Raw genomic sequence first — 22662 nt, 5'->3', positions numbered from 1 at the left:
AAACTTGTGCGGGGATTATGTTTCCAGAAACCATTAAATATTGATAAAATTGCCAATAGGGATATTTTAGCCAGGAATATCAAACAGGTTGTAAAGGTTTTGGCAAATGTATTAACTGGAAAAGGGGTGCTTCAGCCAAGTGTGAAAATGTTCCTTTTTTGCTGAACACCCATCAGTTGGCCACAAAGAATTTTAGTACTTTTCCAGATGCAGCTTTATCACAATTCAATTAAAAATATAGCTGGGTGGAACAAAATGAAGAAGCCAATTACAAACCTTTGTTGAGTGCAAGAAGAATATTATCACTTCCTCACCCCAACAATGTGACACCAAACACTGGCAAACGATGGCAGGAAGTTTAAAAAATGGAGACGGTCTGGTATAATTGGAAGGTGAGGAAAATTCTGCTTGAAACCAAAATAACTCCAGAGGTTGGTGTCCTATCAACCAGTCAAACCCTGTATTTACACATGAGAAGTCCTTGACTCTAGTACTGCTTCTTCAGAGTCAGCTATCAGCATGACAGAAGCTCGCGCACTCCTGTTCTTATCTGTCAGCCAGGGCTTTCTGATTGGAGCTGTTAATCTGATCCAATTTAGGGAACTCATTCTATGAGCTCTAACTGGCTGACCTTATTGCAATCACTAGATCCCTCCTCCTCTCAGTTTGTGGACATTGGCCAGTCCATTTTCTTGAAGAGCCTCCTGGGGCATTTTAGCATTGGGTCAGAGATAATGGGAACTGCAGATGCTGGAGAATCCAAGATAACAAAGTGTGGGGCTGGATGAACACAGCAGACCAAGCAGCATCTCAGGAGCACAAAAGCTTTTGTGGCCCTGAGATGCTGCTTGGCCTTCTGTGTTCATCCAGCCCCTCACTTTGTTATCTTAGCACTGGGTCAGGTTCCTTTGACTCAACATCTGTTATGGGCAGTGTGTAATTCACTGGAAATCCCCTCTTGCACCAGGAGCATTTTGGCAGAATTTCACTTTCTTCAACTTGTAGCAAAGTTGTCGAGGCGACATATCCATCTCTGATTCAGATGAGTCAATACTGCTTGATGGCGAGGATGAACCCATGGGTTCCAGCCGCCTTGCCACATGTTCCAAGGGGCAGGGCACCATATGCTCCTGTGTTGTTTGCAAATTTGTGGCTTTTGTATCGCTCACATGCTTGTCTAGGACAGTTGCACCTACTCGAACTTTATATATCACTGGAACTGACTGTGTATCGACCATGTCTGTTACCTATGCAGGGCCATTTCCATGGTTTCTACACTAAACTTCTTCCCCTGAAGTAAACTGTCTTCCTCGCTTAGTGGAATCCTGTGTCCAGCATTGATATATTCCTGGTGCCGTTATCCCCGCTCCCCCATTGTGGGAAGATCAGATTTAACTTGGTGTGGACTCTTCTCCCCATTAGCAATTCTGCTCTTTCCGCCAGACCGTTGAATGATGGATAGTATGAGCTGTCCTTGCATGATGAATGTCATTTGACTTTAGGAAATACTTGAACTCCTTGCTGGTAAACAATGGCTCGCTATCTGTCACCAACACGTCTGGGTGTCTGTGTGTTGCAGATGACCTGCATAGTTTTTCTATTGCCATCCCCGTGTTTGACAAATGAACTCTATGCACATCCAACCACTTTGAGTGGGCATCCACAATGACTAAAAACATTGAGCCTATGAAAGGACCTGCATAGCTGATATGTAACCAAGCCCAGGGTTTACCCAGCCATTCCCATGAATGTGGGGGAACCTGCTGGCATTAACTTTTGTCCTTGTCAGCTCTGGGCAATGCCCTACCAATGCAGCTATGTCTGCATCCAATCCTGGCCACCAGACATAATGTCTTGCCACTGTCTTCATTTTGTGTACCCCTTGATGACCCTGGTGATGTTAGCCAGTATCTAGCAGTGACCTCATATGGTATCAAGAGTGAGCTGGCAAGATGGACACAGAACTCGCTTAGTGATAGGAGACAGAGGGTAGTGGTAGAAGGATGCTTCTCAGAGTGGAGGAGTGTGACTAGTGGTGTTCCACAAGGATCAGTGCTGAGACCTCTGCTGTTGGTGATCTATATAAATGATTTGGAGCAAAACGTAGCTGCTGTAATTCGTAAAGTTGCGATACAAAGATTGGTGGAGTTGTGGATAGTGAGGAAGATTGTTAGAAGATACGGCAGGATATAGATCAGTTGGAGGTATGGGCAGAAAAGTGGCAGATGGAGTTTAATCCAGACAAACGAGAGGTGATGCATTTTGAAAAGCCTGGTACAGGTGGAAATTATAGCGAATGGCAGAACCCTTAGCAATATTGATATGCGGAGATATCTGGGTGAGCAGGTCCACAGATCACTGAAGGTGGCAGCACAGGTAGATAAGGCAGTAAAAAAGGCCTATGGCATGCTTGCCTTCATTGGAAGGAGCATTAAGTATAAGGGCAGGCAAGTTATGCTGCAGCTTTATAGAACTTTAGTTGGGCCACACTTGAAACACTGCATACAGTTCTGATTACCACACTACCAGAAGGATGTGGATGCTTTGGAGAGGGCACAGAAAAGTTTACCAGAATGTTGCCTGGTATGGTAGATTTTAGCTGTGAAAAAAACATTGGATAGATCAGGTTTGTTTTCACTGGAATGCAGGAGGTTGAGGGGTGACCTGATAGAAGTTTATAAGATTATGGCACGGACAGAGTGGAAAGTATGAGGTTTTTTTCCCTAAGGGTGGAGCGGCCAATTACTAGGGGACACAGGTTCAAGGTGTGAGGGGGGCAAGTTTAAAAGAGATGTGCAAGGCACGTTTTTCACACCAAGCGTGGTGAGTGCCTGGGATGCGCTGCCAGAGGTGGTGGTGGAAGCCGACACAATAACAGCGTTTAACAAACACCTGGGCGAACACATGAATAGGAAGTGAACAGAGAGCTATGGATCCTGTAAGAGAAGACAGTTTTAGCAGCAAAGGGCAAAATGTGGCAGTGCAGGTTTAGAGTCTGAAGGACCTGTTCCTGTGCTATATTGTTCTTCTTTTTTTGTCCCACGCAAAAGTCAAAAGGATAATCACTCTTGTTCCCCATAATATTGTGTGTATATATATCACTGGACTGTTAATCCAGAGACCCAGATAATGTTCTGGGGACCCAGGTTTGAATCCTGACACAGCAGATGGTGGGATTTGAATTCAGTGAAAATATTTGGAATCCAATGATGACCACAAATCCATTGTCGATTGTCAAAAAGCCCATCTGGTTCAGTAATGTCCTTTCGAGAAGGAAACTGCCATCCTTACCTGGTCTGGCCTACATCTGGACAATTAGGGATGGGCAATAAATGCTGCCTAGCCAGCGACGCCCTCATCCCATGACTGAATAAAGAGAAAGAAACCCTCTACTATCATCTGGCCTTTCCGAGTCCAAAAAAAGGTTTCAATTCTGGTTGTGACAGACCTTTGGTTTCCCCCATTACCACCAGCTGTTTCAATTTTGCCAGGACTGGATCTTTCTGCATCCAAGGTTTGATATTGTCAGCTGTGACTGGAAATATGTACAGAAAATTTTAAAACCATTAACAGACTTACCCAGTGGTGGTACCACTGGTGGTGCATCTGCCAGTGGGTGGAGGCTCAATGTGTCCACATTTGCTCCTTGGCCTCCCAGACAGTGTTCCAACTTGTAATTATATACACTTCAGTACTAGAACCCAATGCTGAATTCACCCTGAAACTATGGGTGGCACTTACCTTGTCCTCTTTAAGTAGATCTAGAAGGGTTTATGGTCCATTATTGTTACAGTCTTATATCTGCAAAGGTATTGGTTGTACCCTGAATGTGAACACCAAACCTTCCTTCTCTACCTGGGCATATTTACGCTCTGCATTAGCCAAATTCCTGGATGCATACACTATTTGGTGTTCCTCTACATTGTGCCACCATTGGGCAAATAATACTACGATGTTGTACAGGGAGGCAAGGCAAGTCAATGCCAGATCTCGCTTTGGATCATAATGTGCCAACACCTTTGAGGATGATAGCTGTTCCTTCACTTCCCTCAAAGCTATGGTTTGGTTACATGACCGTCTCCAAGGCTGAACCTTTAAGAGTTGATATAAAAGTTCCAGGATGGAGGCCAGGGTCATGTGTGAACTTTTGTAATAGTTCATCAGCACGAGGAAAGACCTGAGCTCTAGTACTGATACGGGACCCGTTGGGCTGCACAATTGGTACACCTGGTGCTGCCCATTCTGCTAACAGGACTGGTTTGATGATTCCTTCACTTTCCAACCTCTTGATTTTGCACATAAGGCAAATAGCACTGGGTGGGCCTTACAGAACTGTGGAATTGCTTCCTGGTCAATATGTGAGTTAGCCTTGGCTTCTTTGATAGTCCTTAGACCTTCCTGAAAACCTTCTGGGTATTTAATTATGACTTCACTCAGGCAGCCATATTACAATCAAAAAATGTGGAGCTAATTTAGGTGAATCTTTCTCTACCTATTTTGCTCCATCAAGCTTGGCCCCTGAGCCTTTTACTATAGTCAGCGGTAAGTGAACTAGCGGCTTCCCATTAGACACCAGAACAAAAGTTGTTCCCTCAATATGTAAAGATTCCCCGGTATAGGTTTGCGGTCTGGTCGAGGTCTTGTGCAAGGTCTCAAGGGTTGGAGTCCAGACTGAATTTTCTTGAAGACTGGTTCTACAAACACTGAAACGCCTGAGCCAGTATCAACCTCAATTAGAACTGGCTAACCATTTAACCGTATGTTATTTTGATTGGTTCTGATTTGGATGTTGCTAAGGAATTTTACTGTTCCAAACCAGATGTAGGTGAACTTTCCAGTGTGTGCACTCTCTTGGATACTGGTCTATGAATTCTGTTACTCATTTAGACCTAGTGGGACTCTCTTGCCATCTCGAGTCTGCATACCAGCAGCAACTACACTGGCTTGCTGCTGGGCCCTGAAGCAAGTTTTAACCGTTTAGCCGAGACTTTGCTTTGTTTTTGGGTTTTGCTGCGGGCTGACCTAGAATCTCTCAACCAGGATATGTCCTGAATGAGGCTATGTGATCGCCTTCACTCGGGTGGTGTTCTTCAAGCTCAGTTGGCCTGGCGAGAGTGACCACTTGCATCAGCATACCATGCAACTCCTCTGCTCCACTTGCCGCATTTTCCAATAATAAAGCCAGTTATAGTGTCTGTTTGAAGTCCTGTTTGCTTCAGCTAGTAGGCCCTTTTGCATGGTGACATCATTAATTCCACTTACCAAATGGACTTTCAAAATCTCATTAGGGGTTGACCCAAAGTCACATGCCTCTGCCAGTTATCTCAACCTAGTCAGAAATCCCAATACAGATTCCCCTGGTTCTTGAATTGCGAGTGAAACCAATAGCATCTCAGAATAAGAGGAGGCTTGGGGTCGTAATATTCCTTAACTAAATCTGTCAACGCTTAAAAGGTGTTAGTATCAAAAGAGTACCATAGAGCAAGTCAGCCTCCTTATAACCGAAAAAGCTACAGGTCCACAAGCTGTCAGGAAGATTACTCATTGCTTTTCATCTGCCCTGATATCATTTGCCCAGACAAAATAATGCATTTATTCCACACACTGGGACCAGTCTCAAAGAGCAGGTTTGAATGAGTCAAACTTCCCCAATAACGGCATGATGCCAGAATTGCTTACTCCAACTCAAGACGACTTTTGTGAGGGCAATTTCTTTAGGAGTGTGCTTTTCTTTTGTCATCACTGAAATAACTCTACAGAGGCCAGTGTCCTATCACCAAGTCACCCTTTATTTAAAGGTGGAGAGTCCTTAGCACTGATCCAGCTCCTTCAGAGCCTCCTCCCAGTGAACAGAACCTCTGATGCTCCTGTTTATTTCTATTAGCCAGGGGTCCCTAATTGGACCAGATTACCAGTCTAATCAGGGAACTCATATTCTATGATGTCCACCTGGCTGACCTTGATACAGTCAGTACAATGAGTTTTGGCAGACATTAATTGTGGTAATTGTTTTACAATTTTGCCAACATTTACTTCAAAAGCAAGGGAATTCACTAGTTGATTGTACTGCCTTTCAGTTGTTGGATAGAGGATGCCATGGGAAGATAAGATAGCAACTATTTTGTAACTTTATTAATACTGGTCCTTGTATTAGCTTAGATCTTCCAAACATGAATTTAAGAATCCTTACTGGTTTTGTTTAGATGCCATTTGTACAATTCTAGTTTTTAGTATTTAATTGTTCTGAATTGGCATTGGTAGATCTTAATTGTAGAAGGATGTGCTTGACTACACTTCTTGTTCCTTCTCTTTTCTTTAATGCCTATTGTTGTTGCATACTGGGATTGGAAATTGTAACTTTTATAGAAATAACCTTCATTTATATTCAGTCTAGAAAGATAAATCAGAACCAGCTCTGACGGAGCAGGATGTCTGATACTCTTGTTCTTGTCTATCAGCTATGGCTCCCTGATTTGGGCTGTTAATCTGGTACAATTAGAAAACTCATTCCGTGAGGTTCACCTGACTGATCTTGTTATAATCACTACAGTGACCACTGATGGGAGGAATGCAAAGAAGGGTAACAGGACCAAAGATGCTTCTGGTGGATGGAAGAGAATTGGATAAGTAAGAACAGTGTCAAATGAAGGCAGTTTTACCAAGTTAGATACTTGAAAAGATATAATGGAGGTAAATGGTGCAGTTAATTGTCAAAAGGCTGTGGTGAGTAGAAGGAAAGATCAAGTATTATCCGGAATGCGTCATTAGTTAGAACCATTTAGTTTTTTGGGAGGGTTGGGATCTCATATAATGTGTTCAGGGACTTGGGAGTGGAAAGGAAAGTTGGCAGTTTAAGGCTTTGAAATTTGTTTGGTGAGTTTCTTGAAAAGAGGAAGGTAAAACCGTAGAAAGTTTAGTGTGGAATGAGGCCATATTGCCCACTATGGTCGTGCAGGGCAAAAAAGAGCTATCCTGTCTAATCTTACTTTCCAGGTCTTGATCTATGTTTATGGCACTTGCATTGCATATCCATATTTTTTTTTAAAAAATAAGAGGTTTTGAGAATAAAGAGGAATTGTGTCCAAATTAAGGAAACAATTTCCAATGTCAGCTAGCGTGGGGGCTAGTAAGCGGGGAGGATTTGACAGTCAATGGGGTTCTTTAGGATTGGGATTAAGGAATTGTGAATAGTTTGAATAAGGTGCCTGTGGAAAGTGTATGGCAAGGGAAAGAGACAAAACCAGTCCAACCTGTCTCTGCCTCCCTAACCGGTTCTTCCTCTCACCCATCCCTTCCTCCCACCCCAAGCCGCACCCCCCGCTACCTACTAACCTCATCCCACCTCCTTGACCTGTCCGTCTTCCCTGGACTGACCTATCCCCTCCCTACCTCCCCACCTACACTCTCTCCACCTATCTTCTTTACTCTCCATCTTCGGTCCGCCTCCCCCTCTCTCCCTATTTATTCCAGTTCCCTCCCCCCATCCCCCTCTCTGATGAAGGGTCTAGGCCCGAAACGTCAGCTTTTGTGCTCCTGAGATGCTGCTTGGCCTGCTGTGTTCGTCCAGCCTCACATTTTATTATCTTACTATTGTGGTGAGTGTTGTGATTAGCTAGGGAGAAACATTGGCCTTTAGTCCCAGCGAAACAGCAGAAACAGTTTAATGCATATACTGTCTTTTAAGGAGTCAAGAGTGCTTTAATGGATGGGGGTGGGAGTGGGATGGTTTGCAGTTGTTTAATTTACTATAAAATAAATGGAAGCTGAGGGAAGTAAATGCATTGTTGAAGGCAAGTGATGAATGTAGTTAAAGCATTTTCCACATTCACCATAATCATTTGCAAAAATTGTTGTCTGTTGTTGGGAGTTCCTTTGTCATGTTCCAGTTTAAAACTATGAATACACAAGCAGTTATTACCAATGAGTAACTGTTATGAAAATAAGACTGTTGTATGAAATGTTCAATTGTAAGCTATTAACGCAGGATATTTAAAAAAATAAACTGATACCCCATTTTTGTTAGCTTTAAACACCAGCACAATTCGGCTGATCCTGCTACTGTTATTGTGTCTTAATTTTGGTCTGTTTAGTCATTTTAAAACACGATTGGCTCTGACACATTTTATATTTCCTGTGATGTCTCAGGTCACTTGTGAATATTTATAGCATCAATTTGAAGTAGAACACACAAACCTATTAAAATGGAATTTGGCTATAGTTTAAGGCTACCAATCAGCTTTAATTAATAAAATTATTTTAAAGCCTATTTATTGTTCTTCTGGTAGCTTAGTGGATAAAGATACTGCTTGGTGGAACAGACTCACACAGAGCAGAAGGTGTAAACTTTAGTCTCGCAGTCTTTATTCAATATGCAATCTCTGCTTGTAATGTGCTGTATCTGGCTTCAGAGCTCTTGGCTGAGTTGCAATTAGCGTCAAATTTTGCATGTTTATCTTTGTCAGCTGTGAGTTTGCAGCTAGAACTCTTGCCACCCACAGAATAATGTGAATTGCCACTTGCAACAAGTTTTCACATACATTCTTGAGAATGAAGACAAAAGTTAATATTTCCCTGTTAGTTTGATACTTTCAAGCTCTAATTTGGGCATCTGCCTCTCAAACAAAGACTTGTTACAAACAATCGTCCTGTCAAAATTAGCCTTGCTCAAGACCATTAGTTGTCAGAGGAGTAGCCCCCAAAATTTAAGCCCGGCAGAAACTGGATCAACCAAATGGAATCTTCCTGTCTGTCATTGTTTGCAAAGAGGTCTATGAGGGCCCATTGTGCTCACATAGAAATTGAGGAGTAATGAAAGCTCTAATCACTAGACTGGCAGTCGGTGTACTGGTCAGCTCCCAGCTGGTTTTTAGGGGTCAGAGAATGTATAATTAATTAACATGGTTTGTTGACCTATTTTATTATCCAATTCTAAATATTTGTCTAGAGTGAGAAATGGAAATGTTGTAGTAGATTGCTTTGCTTTGGTTAATGGTCCAGTTTTATTTTCTTGTACTTTAGTTTGATTAGGTGATTAAAGAGTAACATAACTCCTTTGAGTTTTGAACTCAACACCTTGCCTCTTCTCAAATAAGTAAACTTGTTGTGCGAAGACATTGTTATGGGGCAGGAGAGATTTTAACAAAGGTTTCTGTGTGCCTGAGTTTGTGTTTATTGATTTCAGCTACCCCAGAGCAGGTTGAGCCAAAGTACATCAGGGGAGCCAAACGATATGGCCGCCGATCTATACCCGAATTTCTGAATTCCGAAGTGGAAATGACAGACGATTTGGAGGAGTCACTTTGCTTTAGGGCAACAAAGGATGATCTGTTCACACAAAGCACCAGCAGAAATACTTTGAGACATTCATCATCTCTTGAGAGTATAGAGGTTTGTCCATTTTACTGTGCTGTTCAAAGCCTTGTCAACCTTCCATCTTCTCTTTCCAGAAATGCCTGAGCCCCAAGCCGCATCAAATCCTGACCATGCGTCATTTGTGTACTCACTGAAATACACTGGTTTGACACTCAAATTTTAAGTTCTCATCCTTGTTCCTACAGTGTTCAGATCTCTCCGGTGAATGATTCTGGTTTATTAGTGATGAGAAAATAAGGAAATGGAGAATTAATTGTACAGATATGTTTATGTCTGTATTCCCCGGGGAGGACACAACTACAGTCCGAGATACAATTGTAAATCAAGTGATTGAAAGAGAGGAAGTTAAAAAAAAATACAGCCACCAGAGAAAATAATACCAAGGAGAAAAAAGAACTCGAGAGTGATGATCAAGTCATATGGCAAGGAAACAGGCCCTTCAATCCAACTCGTTCGCCTCCACCAGATATCCCAATATCACCTGGTCCCATTTGCCAGCATTTGGCCTGTTTCTTGCTAGCTATTTCCTATTCACGTACCTATCTAGGTACCTTTTTAAATATTGTCATTGTACCAGCCTCCACCACTTCTCCTGGCACCTTACTCCATAAAATGCACCACCCTCAGGTTCTTTTTAAATCTTACCCCTCTCATCTTAAACCTATGCTGTCTAGTTTTGGACTCCCCCACCCTACGTAAAAGTCCTTGGCTGTTCACCTTATCCATGCCCCTCATGATTTTATAAACTCCTATAAGGTCACCCCTCAACCTCCAAAGCTCCAGAGAAAAAAAGCCCCAGCTGTCTCCTTAATACTTAAGTCTTCCAGTCCTGGCAACATCCTTGTAAAGCTTTTTTGCACCGTCTCACATTTGCGCTGTGCACAATTCTGATCTCCGTATCTCTCAGTTAGACCAGACTTGGAACACTGTGCACAGTTCTGATCTCCACATACCTAGCTGCAGGGTCCAGAGCCCAAGAGGTTATCAGCATAAGACTGCCACTGACAAATCCAATCGGAAATTCAAGAGAAAACTCATCACCCAGAGAGTGGGACGTTTGTTGAGTATATTCTAATGTAGAGTTGTCATAGGATAAACACACAAGGAAGAACTGATTGAATGATGCACTGATGGGGTTGAAGTGTAGAGAGAGTGTGAGGAGGCTCATGTGGAGCAGGCAAAGGAAAGCAGCAGATGGACCAAACTGCCTGGTTTTGTGCTGTGAATACTTTCCAAGACTTCTGCGGACAAGTGAATTTCAGTTGATCCTTACTTTTATTTTTTTTGTTGAAGAAGTTTCAGGATTTAACCCAGCAACACTGAGGGAAGGGCAAATCATTTCCATCCTTGGCTTGATGGGGAACTTACAGAGGTTTGTGTTCCCATGTATCTGCTGCCCTTGTCGTTCTAAATGGAAGTGGTCCTGGTTTGGAAGGTACTGACTAGGGATCTTTGGTGACTTGCTGCAGTGCATCTTGTAGATAGTACACCCCGCTGCTACTGAATATTGTTGATGCCAAACAAGTGGCTGCTTTGTCCTGGATGATGTCAAGTTGCTGCAGTATTGTGGGGGCTGCATTTATCCAGGCAAGTGTGGACCGTTGACTGGTGCTGGACAGTGTGCAATCATTGGCAAACATCTCCACTTCTGACCTTATGATAGAGGGATGATCAGTACTACACTGCACTGTCAGAGGGTCAGTGTTGAGGGAGTGTCGGAGGGTCGGCGCTGAGGGAGTGCCACACTGTCGGATGGTCAGTGCTGAGGGAGTGCCGCAATGTCAAAAGGTTCAGTTTGACTCCAACCAGTGAAATATTCCACAGATTTCCATTGCCTTCAGTTTTTAAGGCCTAACTGTTATGCTCATCTCACATCTGGAATTTAGCGCTTCTGTTCATGTTTGAGCGAGGGCTGTTGTGAGATCTAAAGACAAATTCCAGAATAACACCCCAACCAAGCATTAATGAGATTATTTGAATGTTGCTGAAAAAAGACACAATTTGTTAATGCTTTTAAACCTGCAATTATCAGGATGTTTGCAAGAATACCAAAGTAAAAGGAACAAATTTTGTACCATATGAGGAGAGAGAACTGGTTGGCAAGTGGAGTCTAGAGGAGTTGTTTAGTTAGATGACATTGGGAAGTTGTACTGAGGTTGTACAGGCCTGTTCTGGAGTACTGTGTTCAGTTCTTGTTGCCCTGTTTTGAAAGGACATTATTAAGCTGGAGAGGGTTCAGAAAAGATTTACCACAATGTTGCCAGGAATGGAAGGTTTGAGTTATGGGGAGAACAAAGAACAAAGAAAATTACAGCACAGGAACAGGCCCTTCAGCCCTCCAAGCCTGTGCTGATCCAGATCCTCTATCTAAACCTTTCGCCTACTTTACAAGGATCTGTATCCCTCTGTTCCCTGCCCATTCATGTTTCTGTCTGGATACATCTTAAATAACGCTATTGTGTCTGCCTGTACCACCTCCACTGGTAAGGCATTCCAGGCACTCTGCACCCTCTGCATAAAGAACTTTCCACACATCTCTCCCTTAAACTTTTCCCCTCTCACCTTGAAATCATGACCCCTCGTAACTGAGCCCACACTCTGGGGGAAAAAGCTTCTTGCTCTCCGCCCTGTCTATACCTCTCATGATCTATACCTGTCTATACCTCATCAGATCCCCCCTTCAACCTCCATCTTTCTAATGTAAATAATCCTAATCTACTCAACCTGTCTTCATAGCTCGAGTCTGGATACGCTAAGACTGTTTTCACTAGAGTGTGGCAAGTTGAAGATTGACCTTTTAGAAACATGCAGCATAAAGATACAGTGAATCGCAGGTGTCTTTTCCCTGGGCTGGGGGATTTCAAATCTTTGGTACATATTTTTAAGGTGAGAGGAGAAAGATTTAAGAAGGACATGAGGGGTAACTTTCTTATACAGAGAGTAGTTTGTGAAATGAACTTCCAGAGGAAGTACTGGATGTGGGTACAGTTACAACATTTAAAAGACATTTGGATAAGTACGTGAATAGGAAAGGTTTGGAGGGAAATGGGTCAAACTCAGGTACACGGGACTAGTTTAGTTTAGGATTATGGTCGACATGGATTGGTTGGATTAAAGGGTCTGTTCCTGGGTTTTGTGACTCTATGACTGATAGTTAACTGCCAAACTTTAAGTTTAAGCCTGGTGATAAAGTCTAATTAATCAAGATATTGCCCTGAGGAATGAACCAGAGAAAATTATTATTGAGTTAATGCCAAAATAAGAATCTTAGCAATTTGAACTCCTTGAGTAAACTGTGACATATCACCACAAAATTTGGTTGTAAACATTGTTGATAATACTTTCTATCACTTTGGTGATGATTAAGAGTAGGCTGATATAGTGGTATTTGGTTGGGTTTTTGCAGACACATGATAGCTGGGCAATTTTCTGCAGCACTGGATAGATGCCAGTGTTGTAGATGTTTTGGAATAACTTTGCTGAGGACATAGCTAGTTCTGTAGCCCATGTCCTCTTTGCTGCAGATATGCTGTTATTAGGGCCCATCACCTTTGTAATATCTAGTGCATTCAACCACTTCTATGATGTCACATAGAATAAATCGAGTGGGCTAAATACTTGGTGCTTGGGCCTTCAGGATAAGGCTGAGTTGGATTATCTACTGTACACTTCTGTCTGAAAATGAGTGCAAATGCTTCAGCTTTATCCTTTACATTGACATGCTGGACTCCCCCATCAATCAAGTGGGATCTTTTTGGAGCAGTCCCGGCTTAGTTATTAACTTGTCAACTATAATTCATAATTGGTTATGGTAGGACTACAGATCTTTGACCTGATATGTTGATGACAAGTTTGCTTTGTACTGTCTATAGCATTCTACTTCAGCTGTTCAGTATGTTTATAGCTCTGCCTTTTAATTTTGTTGTGTTTTGTTCTTGTTTTTAGGTAGACTCAGGCTGCTTCTGACATACTCCTTACTCCGCATTGAACCAGGGACAATCCCTTAGCTTGATGATTGTGGTAGAGTGGGCGATACTTGAGGTCATGTGATTTCAAATTGTCGGGGGTGTTGTTGAATCCTGTTGAATAGGATTCGCGTGCTGTTGATGACCCACGGTGGTTCATGGATGCCCAGTTTTGAATTGTCAGATCTGAATCTGTGCCATTTTCTGAGGGGCAGTGTCGGCTTGTTGGGCCAAAGGGCCTGTTTCCACACTGTAGGAATTCTGTGATTTAACATGGTGATGGGGCCACACAATCCTTTTATTTTGGGCTGGGAAGTGGGGAAGGATTTATGACGTCTCAATCTGATAGATTGAGATCATTGTTCCAGAGTGAACAACCAAGAAGAGTCTTGCTGGACTCACAAAGTTAACTCTGTTCCTTTAGCCTCAGTGCAAGCCCTGCAGAGTTTCTCTAGCGTTCTGTGATTAGCCTTTGTTCCAAACATCGATTATTTTTTACATTCCAATTTGAGTTTGTGTCTCTGCAGCATTACTCTGGAACACTGGATTACTCATCCTGAAACTGGACCATTTTGCTTTCATTTCCAATTGTGTCATGTCTTTCACCTCCTCAGGATATCCCAAAGAACTTTGTGGCGATGAAGTATATCTTGACATTGTAATGTGGGAAGCACAGTGATAATTCTCAGGGATATTGGTTGAGGAAGAAATGTTAGTTAGGCAGAATTCTTTCTTGCCCCTCTTCAAAATGGCATTCTGTGATCTTTTACAGCTACCTGAGAGGGCAGAAGGAGCAATAATTTAGCATCTCAAATAAAAGACAGTGCAGCGTTCTCTCTGAACTGTGCAGAGAGTCAGTCAAGATTTTGTGCTTGGGCCTGTGGAGTGGGACTTGAATCCACGTTGCAGGAAGGATGTGGAGGCTTCAGAGAGAGTGCAGAAGAGGTTTACTAGGATGCTGCCTGGTATGAGCATATGAACTATAAGGAGGAGTTAGAAAAACTCTGGTTGCGATCTCTGGAGCGCTGGAGGCTGAGGGGAGACTTGATTGAAATCTATAAAATGATGAGATATGTAGATAGGGTTGACAGCCAGACTGCTTTCCCCAGAGTTGAAATGTCTATTACTAGGGGGCATGCATTTAAGGTGGGAGAGGAAAAGTTCAAAGTAGGTGTGAAGGGCAAGATTTTTACTTAGAGAGTGGTAGGTTTCTGGAATGCACTGCCTGGGGTGGTGGTGGCAGATACAATAGGGACATTTAAGGGGTATTTGGATAAAACAGAGATGAATGTGCAAGAAATGTAGGGATATGGACCAAGGACAGGCAGAAGGGATTATTTTAATTTGGCAGCATGTTCATCACAACATCCTGGGCCAAAGGGCCCCTTTCAACATTGTATTGTTCCATGTTCCACTTCTGAATCTGATGCGATTGTGTTGCTGCAGGGTGAGAGCTGGCGCATTATTGTGTCTTCAGTTTGGAGAAGAGTTCTCTGACGTTGGACATCTTCCTTTAACTTTGTTTGTGTGTGTTTAGACAATGAATATCGTTGGGTTCATCCATCACTGTGGAGCACAATCCTGTCATTTCACGCTTCAGAGTGTTCTGAGGAAGGGTCACTGGACCTGAAAAGTTGACTCTTATTTCTTCTTCACAGATGTTGCCAGAACCGCTGAGCCTTTCCAATCATTTCTGTTTGCAGTGTTCTTCATTACTGTGTCCTTTTCTATCACCACTTCTCCTAGCCCAACCAACCACCCCTTGCCCAACATCAGGCTCAAATCAACCTAGGAGCCGTGAATGTAGAGGCTGAGTCTGTGGAATTATACATTTTTGTTTCTTTTTCCAAGGGTAGAAAATTATCGAGTTTTTTTGGTTCTTGTTTAATGAAACAGTGTGGGATATGTACTAGCAACACAATTTATTATAATTGAGAGCAAGCTAGGAGCTCATGAATGTAGACTATGAGAGTTTCAGTCGGATTGCCTAGTCACACTTTGCATAAGTACAGAATTTGCACCGTACTTGTACTGGCACCTCAGCACAAGTAGTGGAAAATTTAACTTCATGTTCCCTGATCGTAAGCTTGAATTTATTAGGGTGATTTTCTGTTACAGAGCATCAAGACTGATGAAGAGCTTGAGCGTGATAAAGAAACTTTGCACGAAATCTTTGAAGCACAAGGTAAAGTGTTCATATTTTTATATAGAGTTATCATCTGACTATTACTTTTTCCATCCAACAGCTTTCATTTAATTAGTAATGTAAATGTAGTAAAATGTCCCATGGGGCTTGATTCAGTTCAGAATGAGAAGTAGGCCCTTCAGCCTCTTCTGCATATGGGCATGATCAGACAATCTAAGCCAAAGTATGACATACTTGAAAAGGGACGAAAAGCTTGGTCACAACTAAGTTTTAAGGTGTGTCTTCAGGGGAAAAGTCATGAGGCAGAGAGGTTTGGGGTCCAGATGACTGAAGACATAGCCGCCAATGTTGGGGTGAAGGAAGTGGTGGTTGCAAGAGTTTGAGGATCGCAAAATTCTTGTAGGACTGGCAGAAGCCATTGGGGTGAGGAGTGGGTGAGACCATGGAGGAGTTTGAACATGTGGATGAGGATTTAGGTACTGCAGCTTCGGGAGTCAGTGCAGATTACCAAATCCAGGTGAAGGGTAAAAGGGACTAGGTGAGTGTTGGGATCAAAATTCATATGACATGTTTTGCAAGTGATTGAGCCGTTTTTAGCCATTTTATTTACATCAGCTCAGATCGCCTTTGGGGCTTTCAGAAGAATATTTGTACTGTCGATTCAAATTCTGTTTTCTTAGTATACATCTAATTTTATAGGATTTTGTTTACTCAAATTTTCTGTATACCCCCAATGCAGATTGCAACATGAGAGTAAACCATTTCTCCACCTTGATACTCAAGTTTTTTTAAATGTTGCGATCTGCATTGGGGGTATGCAGAAAATTTACTCTCACCATCAGCTGTAGTATATTCTGACAGCACAGCAGACAGTCAGGATTCATTTGATACTTGAGTCTTTTTTAAATGTTGCAGTCTGCATTGGGAGTGTACAGAAAATTTGAGTAAACAAAATCCTACAAAAATTAGATGTATACTAAGAAAACAGAATTTGAATTGACAGTACAAATATTCTTCTGAAAACCCCAAAGGCGATCTGAACTGCTACAAATAAAATGGTTAAAAACTGCTTGATCAAGGTCACTTGCAAAACATGTCATATGAATTTTCCCAACGCTCACCTAGTCCCTTTCACCCTTCACCTGGATTTGGTAATCTGCACTGACTCCTGACGCCGCAACACCTAATTCCTCATCCAAATGTTCAAATTCCTGTTGGTTACTGGAAGGCATGACTGTGTAGACAGCTAATGTTGATAACAGCTTTGTAGCTCTGTTTCATAACATATTAATCTTGCCCAGTTACTGGGCAACTAAGCTTGGACACTGAGAATTTTTTGCTCTTTATCAGCTATTGATATCTACAACTAATGATGTTGCTTACTACTGAGATATCTGTCAAGCTAATGGTGTTACTTTACTGTAAATTTCCTTTAAATAAAAAGACAAATTAGTAGAGTAAAAAATTGTAGTTGTTATGTCACAAAATCTTTGCACAGAACCCATCTTATTACAAATTATTTTTCATAGCCATTCCAGAGTTGGTTTGTTTTCCAACTTTTTTTTTGGCAATCCTTGTTGTAGTTTAGCTTGTTTACAGGACTCTGCTAATCTTGTTCTGGTAACAGAGGTATCCAGAGCAGTATTGTGTAGTGTTGTGGCATTGCCCAATTCCTGTCCCAGCTGCTGTTGGTGATTTGGCTAAAACTGGATTTGTCACGTGGAGAATTTTAAGTAATAACTGTTCAGCTGTCAGTGTCCAGTTACACCTTGCTGTACACTCAAGCTGCAGAACCAGCTCTGACATCTTAAAGAACTAAACCAGGAGGACAGGTGTATAAGTTTAGCGAATGATTCAATGTTTACAATGAAGAAGGGTTTTGATAATATAGATATAGAGAAGATTTGTCCTGTTTTTGAAATTTCAAGAATAATGGTGCATGAACCTTAAAATCAGAGCGAGATCATTTAGACAATCATTTTGTCGTAAACAGGGTAGTGTAATTCCCTTTACTCCCAAAAGGCTTGTTGATGTGAGATCAGTTGGAATTTCAAGCCTGATTAGACTTTTGTTGGACAAGGATAGAAGGCACATGGAATAGAGGAACAGCCACAACCTGATTCAGTGGCAAAACAGATGTGAGAAACAGAACAGCTGCTCCTGTTACTATGACTATTCCTTTTCACTAAATAAAACCACTGTTTTGCTCTCATGTAGTTTGGTGGTGATGCTGGAGGTGGTATCAAGATGCAGAAGCATATGTGCAAGAAGGAGGGAATTGCAGATGTGATAAACCTCTAAATATTTTCATCAGTGTAAAAATATACTTCACGGTATTGAAATGTGAAATATAGTTAACTGTCCCAATGATGTTCTGATTTAAGTTAATCTTCAGGTGTTAAAATTTAAGAATCTGAATAAAATAATAGAACATAGAACATAGAACAGTACAGCACAGAACAGGCCCTTCAGCCCACAATGTTGTGCCGACCATTGATCCTCATGTATGCACCCTCAAATTTCTGTGACCACATACATGTCCAGCAGTCTCTTAAATGACCCCAATGACCTTGCTTCCACAACTGCTGCTGGCAACGCATTCCATGCTCTCACAACTCTCTGCGTATCTTCGCATATTTTCACAAAGTACAAGTCATGTTTTGAAATTGTTCAAATTTATTGATTAGGATTACCAAAGCATGCAGAAGCAAAATATTGAGGATGTTGGAAGCCTGAAATAAAAACAGAAGTTGTTAGAAATTCTCCTTTCACAATTGCTGACTTACTTCTGAATATTTCCAACATTTCTGTTCTTGTTTTATATTCAAGTATTCTGGTTAGATGTGTTCACCATGAACTTTTCTCTAAATTCAATATGGAAATCTGTTTGCTGTTTATTGCTTCTACATTCAGGGAAGCACTCACATGGTGATATTATCACTGGACTAGCACAGAGTCCCAGGCAATGCGCTGCAGACCTGGGTTCAAATCCAAATTCAAACAAATGTGGGATTAAAAGTTGATTGATCACCATTGTCAATTGTTGGAAAAATCCACCTGGTTCACTAATATCCTTTTCGGGTAGGAAGTCTATTGCCATTACCTCGTTTGATCTACATGTGACTCTCGATCCACAGCAACGTATTTGACTCTTCATTCCCCTCTGAAATGGCCCAGTGTCTAATATGTTGGGGTTAGTGCCAAATATGGGAGATTGGTAATGTCTCTTACACTTATACAAGCAAGAGCCTCATGGTGTCATACTCCCAGCATCGTACCTTTATAGGCAATGTTCCAGACAACATCATCACTATTTCTGTTCCACAGAGAAACACAGAACCTGCAGAAGTGGTAGCACAGTGGTATACAGTCAGGAGGGCAGTCTTAACATTGATTCTGGACCCCGTGAAGTCTCATGAGCAAGAAAGCCTCTTTCTGATTACCATATACTGCCCCTAACACCCATGTCCCTCCATCTTCATGTATCTGCTTTGTGCAGATGCATCTGTCAGTGACAGGATCAGCAGAAATGACCACCGCCTCATCCTTGTGGACGTGGAGTCCCACCTTCATATTGACATTGCCCTCGATTTTGTTAAATGGTGCGATGATTATGCTAAATGGGATAGATTATGAACACATCCAGCGACTCAAAATTGGCGTCCATGAGGTGTGTAGGCCATCAGTAGCATCAGAATCATGCTCAAACACAGGCTGCAATCTCATGGCCCAACATATTCAACATCCACCCCACTTCAACCCCCCACCACACAACATTACCATCAAGCCAGGGGATTGACCCTGGTTCAACGGAGGGTACAGCAGGGCATGTTAGAAGCAGCATCGAGCTAAAAATCTAGTGAAGCTACCAAGTAGGATTAGTTGTGTGGCAAACAGTATGAGTGGCAAAAGACAGAGATACACAATTCTAATGGATCAGATGATCTAAGTTCTGCAGGCCTGCCACATACAGTCATAGGTGTGATGGATAATTAAGTAACTCTTTGTCAATGAAGTCTCCACAAATATCCCCATCTTCAATGATGGAGGAGCCCAAAATATCAGTTCAAAAGGCTGAAGAGTTTGCACCAAGTTTCAGCCAGAAGTGCCAAGGGGATAATCCATCTCTGCCTCATCTATTGGATCCCAGCATAACACATGCTGTTAGTCTGGAACTCCTTTCCTAATTAACAGCATTGTAGATCAACTTACCCCAAATAAACTGGAACTATTCAAGAAGGCAACTCACCATCAACTTCTTGAGGGCACCTGGGGCTGCACAATAACTGTTGGCTCAACCAGTGACACTTACATCTTATGAATTAATAAAAAGAGAGTTTTCAACCAATTCTGTTCACTCCATGTGGTATTAACAAATAGTTGAAGATACTGGATACTGAAAAGACTATAGCCCTGACAGCCTTCTGGTAAAAGTACTGAAGACTCGTGCTCCAGAACTTGCTGTGCTCCTAGCCAAGCTGTTCCAGTACAGCAACAACAATGACATCTACCCAACATTGTGGAACATTACTCGGGTATGTATTGTCCATAAAGAGCAGGACAAATCTGACCCAGCCAATTGTCAACCCATCAGTCTACTCTTGATCATGATCACAGTGGTGGAAAGTGTCATTAACAGTGTTACCAAGCAGCACGTGGTTAGTAATAACCTGCCCATTGAAGCTCAGTTTATGTTCTGCAGGACCACGCAGCTCCTGACTTTTATTGCAACTTTGGTCCAAATATGGACAAAAGCTGAATTCCAGAGATTAGATGAGACTGACTAGCATTGACACCAAGGTTTCATTTGACTGAGTGTTGCATCAATGAGCCCTACAAAAGCTCGAGTCAATGGGCATCGGTGCGAAGACTCTCCACTGGCTGGCGTTCTATCTGACACAAAGGAAGATGGTTGTGTTTGTTGGAAGCCAAGTCGTCTCAGTTCCAGGATATCTCTGCAGAAGTTAACCAGGGTAGTGTTCTAGGCCCAACCATTCCACCTGATTCATCAATGACCTTTCTTCAGTCACAAATGGGGATGTTTGTTGATGATTGCAAAATATTCAGCACCAATCACAATTCCTCAGATACGGAAACAAGCCAAGCTCAGACACAGCAAGATCTGGACAGTGCCCTGGTTTGGTCTGATAAATGGCAAGTAACATTCATGTCATACAGTATCAAGCAATGACCATCGCCAGCAAGAAAGAATCTAACCATTGCCATTCACCATTCAATGACATTGCCATTGACAAAATCTCCACTGTCAATATTTGCGGGTTATCATTGACCAAAAACTGAACTGGACTAGACATATCAATACTGTTGCTACAAGAGCAAATTAGAGGCTCGTAATACTGCAGCAAATAACTGACTTGCTCGCTCCCGAAAGCTGGTCTATCATTTATAAGGCACAAGTTAGGAGTATAATGGAATACTCCCACTTGCCTGAATGGGATGCAGCTCCAACAACACTCAAGAAGTTTGACATCATCCAGGACAAAGCTACCCGCTTGATTGGCATAACATGGTAAACATCCATTCATCCCCACACCCTTCCCACTACCAATGCACAGTAATGGCAGTATGTACCATTTACATGACACACTGCAGAAACTCACCAAGACTTCTCAGACAGCATTTTCTAAACTTGTGACCACTACCATCTGGAAGGACAAGGGCAGCATATGCTTGAGACGCCCACCACTTGCAAGTTCCCCTCTAAGCCATTCACCACCCAGACTTGGAAATATATTGCTGTCACTTCAGAGTCACTAGGTCAAGATCCTGAAACTCTCTTTCTAATAACATTGTGGATGTGCCTAAACCAAATAAACTGTAGTGGTTCAAGAAGGCAATTCACCACCATCATCCCAGGAGCAACTAGAGATAGGCGATAAATTCTGGCTTAGCCAGCAAAGCGCACTTTCCACAAATGAATCTGAAAAATAAATCTTCTGGCCTTGATTCTTCCAGTGTCGTCTGGGTTGGCCTCCCCTCTACCAGCCTGATTTCAACCAAAACTCTGCTGCTCACATAATAACTTGTATCAAGCCCTGCTCATTCATCACCCCTGTGTTCACTGACCTAGACTGGCAATGTCTTTATTTTAAATTTCTCATCCTTGTGTTTAAATTTATCCATGACCTCTCCCCTCCCTATCTCTATAACCTCTGTCAGTTCTGCAATCCTGAAAGATGTCTACACTTCAATTATGGCCTGTTGTGCATCCTCCATTCCCTTTGCTGCACGTAATGACATTTTAGAAGCAAGTTAAACTGCAATGAAGTACTACTGTATACTCCCACAGTGTTGTACATCATGAATAACACTTGGAACATGCACATTGCTATGGGGATGGGTGGGCAAGAGGGATTGTCACTCATGGGAATGGTAGTTTTTTTTGTATTTTGTGACCCTTGAGTCCTGTTGCTCTTGTTTTGAAAGGGTAGAACTTACAGTGTCAGAGTTAGAGGAAGTTATTTTTTGTCAACCTCATCATCACATGGAACATAGTGTTTATTTTCCCAAGATGTAGTACACTTTTGTTTTATTTTAAAGGATGGAAAATAATTAGTTTTAGACATTTTCTGCTTTGATTCTTGTTTAATAAAATGTGTGATATGTACTAATAACATAGATGAGTACAATAGAAAAAAAGTTAAGTTGACCTTCATGAGCTTTTTGTTTACAATTCAGCAGGTGTATTGTGTCCAGTTTTGGGCACTGTACCATCAGAATGATGTCAAGCCCTAGGTGATGGTTCAGGGAGGATCTATCAGAATGGTATTAGGGAGGAGGGCCTTTAGTTTGATGGAGATACTGAAGAAGCTATCAACACCTTATGGGTTACTGCTGAGGAGAAACTGAACTGGACCACTCAAATAGATACCATGGCTACAAGCGCAGGTCTGAGGCTAGGAGTTCTGTGGCAAGGAGCCCACCTCCTGACCATTTAAAATGTGTCCATCATCTACAAGGCACAACTTGGGAGTGCAATGAAATAGACCCCATTTACCTGTTTGAGTGGGGCTCTAACAGTACTCAGGAAGCTTGATACCATACGAAGCAAAGCAGCCCAATTGCTTGGCACCCCCGTTCAGCACCTTCAACATTCATTCCCTTCATCACCCATGTACAGTGGTAGTTGTGTGAACTATCTAAAAGATGCATTGCAAC

The 22662-nt window shown here is 42.1% G+C and overlaps 1 protein-coding gene across 1 annotated transcript in view; it reads left to right on the top strand.

Moving 5' to 3' along the window:
- Positions 1-22662, top strand: part of ninl (ninein-like) — a 133621-nt gene that overhangs the window by 22751 nt on the left and 88208 nt on the right. The window contains exons 4-5 of the mRNA XM_048536820.2: positions 9182-9387; positions 15456-15522. Of these exons, the coding sequence (XP_048392777.2) occupies positions 9182-9387; positions 15456-15522 (273 nt within the window). The remainder of the gene's footprint in view (positions 1-9181; positions 9388-15455; positions 15523-22662) is intronic.

Source organism: Stegostoma tigrinum, chromosome 9 (assembly GCF_030684315.1).
Source record: "Stegostoma tigrinum isolate sSteTig4 chromosome 9, sSteTig4.hap1, whole genome shotgun sequence".
NCBI lineage: Eukaryota > Metazoa > Chordata > Chondrichthyes > Orectolobiformes > Stegostomatidae > Stegostoma > Stegostoma tigrinum.
The sequence above is the reverse complement of the archived record's forward strand: the minus strand, read 5'-3'. Positions and strand labels throughout refer to the sequence as shown.